Genomic DNA, 10,861 nt, shown 5'->3' on the forward strand with positions numbered 1-10,861 from the left:
CGAAAGGCAGAAAGGCAGCCGGACGGCAGGCGGCAGCCAGAGTTTTATATAATAATAGATGTCTCCCTTCATCCGACACACGCGGCTGCAACAGATTGTTCAAACCATATTGCCCAATTTTTCGCATACAAGGTGCAAGAATTTGTTCATGCAAACTTACAAGTACTGAAATTTTCTCAACACTAGAAAGAAATCAGAGTTGTACATGGAAGAATGCACTACGGAGAAATAGTATACTTGTTCAAATGATATATGATCACCTCTCAAAAGCATTAAGATGGCGGAGTGTGGTGACTCTTCGCATGTTTGTCCCAGGGCATCTACTATCACCCGATTCACTCACTCCTATGTCTATTCTACCTGTAAACCTAGCACAATTTCCAGGAACTGTATTCAGCACACTGTATCTTTCCCTTTGCTTTATCTATTATTCCTAAGTTTTGCTTGATTGTATTTATCTATAGTATTATCTGATTTGATTAGATATCATGCAAAAGAAAGCTTTTCAATGTACCTTGGTACACATGACAATAATAAAGTTAAATCTAAACACCACATCAAGAAAATGCGATGACTACCAGAGATACAGTAAGATTAGTATATTTATTGAGGGTCGATACATTACCCACTGATGCTGAAAACATGATGTATGGTCTCATGATAATGACTCTGGAGACCATGCTTTGCACAGAATTGGCCTCAATTAGAAGTTAGTGAAAGCAAATCTATCTGGTGCCAAGAATTGCAAACCACATTCCATTAAATTATTCACTTTCAAAACATTAATGATTGTAATCATTTTAATCCATGTGTTATTTATACATTTTCCCTTAATTTTAGAATCTACATATATTTTCTGATAGCCAGTTAACACCGGAAGTTAAAATATTCAATCAACCAAGATCACACCATATATACATGGGACACAAAAAAAAGACACAAAGTGCTGGAGTAACTCAACAAGCTTGGCAGAGATGTTGCTTGTTCTGCTGGATTACTCCAGCACGGTGTGTTGTTTTGTAAACCAGCATCTGGAGTTGCTTGTTTCTCCATACATGTGATACAACTGTTTTTTTGAACCTCAAACTCAACTTCATAATTGCTGAATGCAAAAGAGTCGAAAAATGAATTCTAACAATTTGACAAATACAGCTCAAAAAGAAAGAATATTTTATGAAACTCTTGTAAACTGCTTACAGGCAGCTTCTAAAAATTATGACAATATTTGCATTGGTTTTACTGTGCCAGATTCCATTTAAGGTTAGAATATTGATCAAACATGTTAGCCGCAAAGGAATCCGTTGTAAATGCCAAGTGCAATTCATATTAGCTTCAGGAAGCCCAAGGCATCTAAGAAACCCTAAAACTATTGAATGTTTCAACTAAAAGATAAACTTTATTTTGAAATTCTTCACAGATATTCTTCAGAGCAACAGGGTGATTTTACACCACCTTCAGTCAAACACTGCACTATCGCATATGATGCATTATAAAGATTCTCAGCAAGTGAATCTATGAGGACAGAGAGGAAAAAAGCAAACTTTAAAAAGGTGAAGATGGACAATGTTAGCAAGTTGTCCAGGAATTAGGTCTAAAGACCATCTTGAAGGAGGCTGGAAAAGCGTTTTTCACTCTCCAAAATTCTGTAACAATTAATTGTTACGAGAATCTCTATTAAAAAGAGATGAACTCTGAAATTCTTATATGATTAACAAAAACATCCAATACAATTTAAGAAATTATGGTCATGTGCATTTGGATTAACTGGAATAAGATTTTAATCATTACAAGCAACATTATAATGGTGGTTTCTCCAGCAATGGTAACAGTATGCATATCCAAATAGAATATTGGCTTAAATGCAGTATCTGCTTGGATGTTAACATTGTTGAACAATATTTGCAAGCAGCTTCAAGCATTGTAATGCTCTTTATAGAGAAAATAATATCAGTAAGGCGCTGATTCTCCAGTAATCCGGATAAAAGAGAAATGTACTTCAAGCATACCAAAGGGGTTGAAGATTGCAACCTTCACGTGGTCCGCCCTGTTTCGACTAATGCAATCAACTCGACGTGCACAAACGGAAGATCAAATAGAACAAGTTGTCCAACACCTTTAGGCTGTGCACGCCACATGAAAGAAGCATACCAAAGGGACAATTAATGCTTTAATTCATCAGATCCTATCAGCATGAAATACATACACCACCACTGTTTACACCAAGTTAATGGAATTCCCAGCAAAGGTATGTAGAATGTTCGATACCTACCCAAGGCAGCAGCGCTCATTCTTTGAGGAATACTGGCGTCCACCTTGCAAGACATTGCAAGAATGCCTAGGAACAGTAGCCTTAAAGGCCATCTGCACCCTGGGCAGTCATGTGCTCATATAAGGTCATATGGAATAGTAGTAGAATTAGGCCATTCGGCCCATCAAGTCCTCTGCCATTCAATCATGGCTGATCGATCTCTCCCTCCTAACCCCATTCTCCTGTCTTCTCCCCACAACATCTGACACCTGTACTAATCAAGAATATACCTATCTCTGTCTGAAAAATATCCCCATTGCGTTACCAAGAGTAGAGTTTACTCGCAATCCTTCATCCAAAATAAGAACAAATATCATCAAACTATGATGAAAAAGCAGGCGTAAGAGTGAGGCCTGAAAGGTTTGGATAAGCTGCGTGAAATGAGAAGACATTTCCATCAAGTGAAATTCGGAAGTCTGCGTTAAAAAATGAAAAAAAGGGATTCCATTAAAAGACATATCCGAGAAGTATTCTTAAAGCACAAAAAGTTGAAAATTCTCACACTGGAGAACAGTCCAAATCTGATATCAAATAACATCACAAGTATCCCATGTCGCCATATTTGCTCAAATTAAATATCAGAAAAGATGTTGTGAGGAAGTGCAAAGTCTGCAAAAGGGATATAGGCAGAATAGGTAAATGAAAAAGGTGGAGTCTAAAGATGCAAAATAGGAGATTCAAAAAAATCTGTTGCAGAAGAATAAAGTTGTGGGAATCTATATGTTCAAAGGTAGCCTGCTGTCTTTGTACATCTCAAAAGTAATATGGACACAAATACAGATGTATTGTTTCACCTGTATAGGATATCACCTGTCAGACCATGCTTGAGAACTATGCATCATTTTAGCTTCCATTTCAAAGAATGTTGCAACAAAAGGATGATTAGGTTTATTCTTGGTGAGCCAGTTATCCTTTGAGGATGATGGGCACACACTCAAAAGGAACTTCAAAGAATGAAAGGTAATCTTCTAAAAGTCTATTTTCTAAAAAAAAGAGGGAGAGCATGGTGGCCATTTGCCTTGCCTCAAAATAGTAAGCTTAATTACAGGACTGAAATGAAACATTTCTTCAGAGGCACAAAAATCTTTGGAATTTCCCACCGAGTTGATTCTGGATCAACTATATTGATATGGATTTCAATGGGTTTTTGGATTCCAAAGGAAACAAAGAGGCATGAAGGATACTTCAGATAAAGAATCAGCCAGGATATAGAATAATATAAAGTTTAAACTACCACATGGTCTATTCCTTCTTGTATTTCTTTTTACGCTGACATGGTAGGTTGTGCCAGATGCTGCATTGAAGAGAATGAAAAATTTACACTGAACCTTGGCGGTTTTAAATGGACAACAAAAAAGCTTGGCAAGGAGTTAAGATTTTAGGAAACATTACAAAAGAAAAATGTAGAGTAAAACAATTCCAGAACTTCTGGGCAAGCACTATTTTTAAATGTATTCTTCAACTGGCACAGCAGCCTTTTCACCCAGACAAATTTAGGAGGAATTACAATGAGCTTATGTACTTGAAACATCACCAATGTCCAGTCCATAAAAAACAAAACTTACAAAAAAAAAAGGACAGAGAATTCAATTTTATCTCTTATTTAATGATTTCCAGGAGCTTAATATCATTCAGGTCCTGGGTTTGGACAACATTATTTTTCTGTGTTTTTGCCCCAACGTTACAACTAAAATAAGCAGGCTCATTATTATGCCTGTAGATTTCCTGTTCATATGGGGTTCTTCTCAGTAAAAAACCTGGAGTTTTCTTCGAAGTCTCTCATCGAGACAGCGAACAACCATTCTTCGTTCTCAGACGATGGAAGACCTTGATTGCTCTTCTGGAAATCCAGCCAATTAATCCAGCAGACTCAATAAACCATCAGTACAGTCCCAGCAGACAACACTGAGACGCATTAATCAACAACTACACCTTTTTGATAATCGCAAAGAAGGTTCTACTGATAATGTAAACAGGTGCAAGATGATTCACATTAACAGATTAGAGCAAATTGGCCCTTATTTCTTCCAATACAAAGTATCTCTAGACATATTAAGCAGTTTTAGATTTATTAGAATTTACTATGCGATCCAGTAAACCTCTTTTTTTTTACAATACTGCACACAAAAATGTGACAAAGGGGGTCAAATTTCAAATTCCTTCAAAAAGGTTGACAAGCACTTTATTGAGTTCATGACCAACATAGTATCAACAAAAAATATAAGAAAATATAGCATACTGATGGCGAGTTTCCAAAAATGGCATCAGGATACACAATTACATTTTGCTTAATGGTTGTCGCATGGTGTCCACCAGTGACCTGGTTGGCACATTAAGTGCACGTATTTCTTATTCCTTTCTATGTTTATGAATACATGGAACAATAAAAATGCAACTACCGTTTCCACTTTATTCACCTGACCACGTAGTACAGGGGTCGGCAACCTACGGCCCTTGGGCCGAATGTGGCCCGTAACCCAAAATCATCCGGCCCGCAGGCGTATTTTTTTCCCCGTAATCATCCGGCCCGCAGTTATCCGTCATCTCCGGTACATGGAAGATGATTTTCGGACTGAGGGTCAAGTGAAACACTGTGAAAAAGACGTATTCAATCCTGCTGCCCATCGGCCTGCGTGAGACCAGGCTCCTTCTCCTTTGCCCGAGGCCACGCTGGCCAGACGCGGTGACGCAAGGAATCCTGCGCTGGCAGCCGCAATGGCGGAGCCGCCGAGCTCCGGCTGTACCGCATCCTGCGCAAAGCCGCCGACACGGCTGCGCACCTTCTGTGTCTGGGCCTCGCTGTCGGGATCGGGGTTGTCAATAAGCCGGGGATGAGCGAGTGTGATATTTGAGCCACCGCCTTCAGGACAGAGCCAAGGCAATGGTCCGTAGGTACGCCATGTTCGTAAGCGCCCGAAACGAGGGGCCAGTGCTCCGGGTGGCGTCCTCGAAGGGGCGGCATCTATGTGAACACGCGATTTGATGCCTACCATCCGGGGCAGGATCCATGTGTACACGTGATAGGTGTGGCCCACCATCCGCTCACAGACATGCATCCTGGCCACTATGCAGAACAAGGTTGCCGACACCTAATGTAGAATACTGCATCCATCCGAGTGGACACTGCAACGCGCGTTACACATCATACACACAAACGTACGTTGCGGTGGACATTAAAAGGTTTGGTGTCCCAGAAAACAAACCTTACATTAGTAGCGAAAACCAAACATTTTCACCAATGTGATCTAAACAGTACATTACCTTATGGATTTGAGCTATATCGATAGCCGATGATTCGTCAGAACGTTTGATTTGGACTGATTTTTTAGTAAGTAAAATGTCTCCGTAACAGTCGTTGCGGAGCTTCCCGAAGTTGACACGAAGGAATGAAGTTGGCGACTTGGTCCGTACAAAAGGTAAACAAGAGACAGTGTGTTGCCAAATTGAAGATTGGCTCAGTTTCTTAGTTTTGATGACCAATTTATGCCCCCAATTTTTTTAATTCATTTTAAAGTCAGAAAATATCGTAAACGGCCGTTGCATTTTTGACACCACGATGTTTTTGATATATTAAATTGGAAAATAAGAAAAAATAATTAGCTCACCCAAAAATCGCTACTACCGTCAGATACCTCATGTGATTTTGAAAAGCATTAAGAGGTTTGGAGCCTCCGTGATTTAACTTACGGAGGTACCGACTCTGATAACGGTGACAATGGACACCAAGCACAACGACCGTTACGGGTTCTTTACTGTATTATCTTTATGTTACTGTATTTTTCTCCTGGTATCGATGAAGATATTTCCCTAGATCATTATCAAAACATATATGTATGAGGGGCTATATGAAGTTTATTTATAAATTAAATATTCATGACTAAATGTGGCAGAGTTTTTAATGACACATTTTTGTTGTCCAAATTGGTAGTAAAACGAAGATTTGTCTGGCATGAAAACAGTTTTTGACTTTCGGTCTTGAGGTTATCTAACTTATATGTATTTATAAAGTTTTACGTGATGAGTAGATTTTTTTTAAGAACAGTGTATTGGTGTAAAAAACTGAATAATAATCTTGCTCCTCAAAATCTCTCCAGTATTGTAAAAAGACACTTATACAAATTATTTGCTAACATTGTTCTTGAGATATTGGTATCAGCAACAAGGCAATATTAATTGTCCATCTTTTGAGACTCCTTTGCTTACCTTCTTCACTAGCGTGAAGAATATAAATGTATTACAAACACCTTAAGAGAAAACTACAGAAAAGGGAGCTAATTTCCACCTTGAACAACATTCACGAGAAAATGTTACTGCAATTCAGCAGCCTTTAGGTCTTTTTTCTAGTCAAAATCTGTGATGCCAAACCCACATTTTATTTAGATTTAGTGAATTCATTTTCATAACTTTTCTTTGTGGTCCAATGCTAGTCTTAAATAGATCAAAACAAAATGTGTATACACCTACCCCATCAAGCAATGATTTTGAATATGTGACAAATATAGCACTGATTCCGCTCGTATCTGTAAAAAATAGAAGATTGCATCTGAGGGTTGAATTCCCATTAGACAGATCATTGAAAAAAATTCCCATATTCCCAGCACCCATTTTGATTTTGTTTCCGATTTATAGCATTTTTAGCAATATTTGAAAAGTATTGTATTACATGGCATAAAAACAAAAAAGTGGCATAGTACTATGATAGATAGTTAATTTCCCAAAGCTGCTAATTACAGGTTAACAGTAGACAGAGCCATCGCTTCCCCCTCCCCAAAGAAATGTCAGTGATACACCTTTAAGAAAATGAAAAGCTTCGATAAATACATTAGATCTGGTGGAATAAGGCAAATGTGTTCATTTGTCACCCAAGATGTTTGGATTAATGCAATATAAAAAAAAGTGATTAAGATTTGCTAGATCTAAAACCTACTGAAACTGATCAAACAACTTAAAACCAAAAACATATTATTTTTTGTTACTCTGTTACATAGAATCATATGATTCGCAGATGAACTACTGAGTGAAGGATAACCAAAAATCAGGTAAGTATTCCTCCAGGACATGTGTTGCATGGGCATTGACAATGAGCTTGCATTTTAACATCAAAAAATTGTGCTTATTAACCAAAAAACAGCACTCATCCATTATGTCGATGTGACCTCAGCATGGACTCATTGTGAATGCGTGTTGTTCACAGGTATACGAGGGAGGAGGCAATCAGGAATTCTCTGGATTCTAAACGATTGCAGCTACAACAATGCAGCAGCACGGCAAGTCAAGTGCAGCGCTGCACGAGTTCATTTGTTGTCATCTTCACCCCCCGCCCGATGAGAAGTTTGCACACGTTAAAAAAAATCAGAATTGTGCAAACTTCATCAGGGAAAATGTATCTGCACAATTAAAAGGAGGAAACAGTCAATGCTGTGTCTTTTGGATCCTTAAAACTAAAAACATTGACTTTAAGACCTACCTTGACGTGAAGCATCCAGCGAAATTGCCACTCGCTGCAATTGGGGAAGGAGGGGGGTAAAAAAATCCTGCAACCACCGGAGTCAAAATATGCAAGATAGACACAAAATGCTGGAGTAACTCAGCGGGACAGGCAGCATCCCTGGAGAGAAGAAATGGGCGACGTTTCGGGTTCGAGACCCTTCTTCAGACTTCGGAATGAGTGATATAGGAAAAAAAATGAATGAAAGATAAGCCCCAAGAGGAAAAAAAAGTAATGATGATCATTGCTAGCTGTGGGCTAGGTAGGAGAAAAATAAAACGAGTTATAGGACAATGAAAACTCACCAGGACGGCAGTCATAGAGATTGTGTGAATGTGAGTGTGTGTGTGTGTGCGTGAGCGGCGGTTTGTGGGGCCGGCCGCGCCGCGCGCAGTCGCACTGGCGCCCCCGTGCAGCGGCTCCAGTGCAGCGGCTGCAGCTGCAGCGACAGCGCGCGCGGGGCCGCCCTGCAGGGGCAGCAATCGCTCGGCGCCAAAAAAAAACAGCCGGAGGGAGGAGGAGGAGGAGGGGGAGGAGGGAGAGAAAAACAAAACAAAAAAAAACACACAAACTCCCCTCACCTCACACAATCGAAGAGAAAAACAACGACAACGAGAAAAAAAAAACCCCGTCAACGACTTGGAAACTTTCCTTCGCACGACAAATGTAAGACTCGCTTACCTTCGCGTCGAGTTAAAGCGTCGGCTCATCGATTTCTGTGTTTTTTTAATATATATATATATAAACCCTCCTCCCTCAAGAACTACCCGCCTTTTGCTCTATTGCAGCCTCCGCCGTCCGCCCCCCTCACAACAAAGATGGCAGCGTGTGTGTGTGTGTGGTGGTGGTGGTGGTGGGGGGGGGAAGTATGCAAATTAGACCGATACCCCCCCCCCCCCCCCTCACCATAAGACTATATTTAAACATATATTTCTCACGAAGTTGGACGCGCAAAAAAAAAAAACAAACAAAAAAAAAATGCCGGAGGAACGCAGCGGGACGGGCAACATCTCTGGGGAGAAGAAGGGACTGCCTGAGATATGTGTCTATCTTCGGCGTAAACCAGCATCTGAAGTTCCTTCCTACACATTAACATTTCGTCCAGATTCCCCACAAATGTATTAACTAAAACAACGATGGTTATGTCTTTATTATCAACGGGACAGGGCTTTTTTAATTCTCTCCTATCCCTCGTTCCCCACCCCCTCGTTCCCTTCACTTCTCTCCTCACCCCCTCCTCTCCATATTCCCTCATTCCCTCTTCTCCCCATATTCCCTCCTCTCCCCATATTCCCTCCTCTCCCCATATTCCCTCATTCCTTCCTCTCCCCTTATTCCTTCCTCTCCCCTTATTCCCTCCTCTCCCCTTATTCCCTCATTCCTTCCTCTCCCCTTATTCCTTCCTCTCCCCTTATTCCCTCCTCTCCCCATATTCCCTCATTCGTTCCTCTCCCCTTATTCCCTCCTCTCCCCATATTTCCTCATCCCCTCCTCTACCCATATTCCCTCCTCTCTCCACCCCTTATTCCCTCCTCTCCTCCTTCGCCCCCGCCCTCTCTCCTGATCTGCAGTTCCTTCCTACGCATTATTTGCACAGCAACCAAAGATCTTTGCAGCAACCTGCTCGGTGTAATTGTCGGCGTTGGCTGTTTTGCAGCGAAGCGGATGCGTGGTTTTCCACGCCTTTCATTACTCTAATAATAAAGTTCACGTTGCATTAATTTTATTTTGCATAGTGAAAATTATGCATTTGATTAAGAAATTTTGCAAATTCAAATTACTTGATTGCTCCCCCAAAACACTGCATTGAGATGCTAAATTCAAAACTCACTGGGCTAAATATTTGCATCGGCTGTTGCCGACAGCATCGAATGCTTGCATTTTTCCAACAGTCCCACGCATTTCTGTGGGCGGCCACCAGTGTCGCTGCTGAGCACAACATGAACGTCGAGTGGCTGCAGAACTTGCGGTAGAACGAATGGGAGACACGTGGCAAAGAACAGTTCCTGCGCAAAGTTGCCTTTCGCCCGCCTCGCTGACTTAACATGCAATTTTATCCACATTTCAAAACAACTTTAAGCATGGACGTTAGAATTTTATTTCGGCATTTTCGGGAGCTTTGTTAAAGTAAACTAATTTACAAAAATAAATTGTAGACTGCAAATAAAACTTGAAAAAAATGTTGTGCAAAATTGTTATTTAACATCGTTGTACTCTAGCAGGCAATGAAAATCATGTTTTTATTAATAATATCAAGCAACCAAAAGGATACATTTTATAAAAGGGCAGATTTTCAAATATATATCTGATAAAATTCAATTAGATAAAATTCACATTACACTAAAATATGCTTTCTAAAAATAATTCCACAAACTGGGGAAGAGACAAGTCAACAAAAATACTAAAATTAAGGCACACAAAGGGAAAATACATGCAAATAAAATACCAATACCAGCAATAGTTTTACATTTAGAAACAAGAGTAGGTTTAAGGGAAATGTGAGCTCCGGAAGAAAGAGCTAAAATAATTAGACATAATTTGTGTCTCGATGTCCAATATATTCACCACCTCAATTTTTTTTGTGCACTTTGGAAATTCTATAGGCATGCCAAAGAATGTCCATTGATTTTATCATTTGTACAGAAAAATTCTCAAAATCTTTTAGTGCAAAATGAAAAAAATTAATAAGCGAAGCAGTGAATTTTAATGACCATAAAGGTCTGTTCCATTGCTATTTGAATTACTAGTTTTTGTTTGTATTTTTACAACCTTTTTGTTTCAGCAACCAACACAGTGGACACAGTCCACGTGACATTATCTCACTGAATAAACAGTCAACCATTTACCAACTTTGAAAATAAATTATTTGGTCCTCAATCTGAAATGTTAGCTATTTCTCCCACAGATGCAGCCTGACCCGCTGAGCATCTTCTGTTTCTAATTTAGATTTCCTGCATCTGCAGTTTTTTTCATTTACCAGATTCCGTGGGGGGGGGGATTTCCATATTTGTCAACTTTCGCAGTGCCTGGTGCTTTTCTTTCGAGTTCCCAACTGGCTGTGGTTG

At 39.9% G+C, this 10,861-nt stretch overlaps 1 protein-coding gene across 16 annotated transcripts in view; it reads right to left on the bottom strand.

Moving 5' to 3' along the window:
• Positions 1-8,614, bottom strand: part of LOC116967094 (activating transcription factor 7-interacting protein 1-like) — a 102,626-nt gene extending 94,012 nt beyond the window's left edge. For 5 of the 16 annotated variants that reach the window (XM_033013574.1, XM_033013575.1, XM_033013583.1 and 2 more), the window contains exons 1-2: positions 8,478-8,614; positions 6,773-6,828 (exon numbers count right to left, since the gene is read on the bottom strand). In XM_033013574.1, the coding sequence (XP_032869465.1) occupies positions 6,773-6,777 (5 nt within the window). In that variant the 5' untranslated portion in view covers positions 6,778-6,828; positions 8,478-8,614. Of the gene's footprint in view, positions 1-6,772; positions 6,829-7,775; positions 7,966-8,101; positions 8,205-8,477 lie in introns of those variants that run through there. The other 11 variants (XM_033013569.1, XM_033013577.1, XM_033013584.1 and 8 more) reach the window with 4 other exon arrangements.
• Positions 8,615-10,861: the final 2,247 nt, after the last annotated feature.

This window comes from Amblyraja radiata, chromosome 38, assembly GCF_010909765.2.
Source record: "Amblyraja radiata isolate CabotCenter1 chromosome 38, sAmbRad1.1.pri, whole genome shotgun sequence".
Lineage (NCBI taxonomy): Eukaryota > Metazoa > Chordata > Chondrichthyes > Rajiformes > Rajidae > Amblyraja > Amblyraja radiata.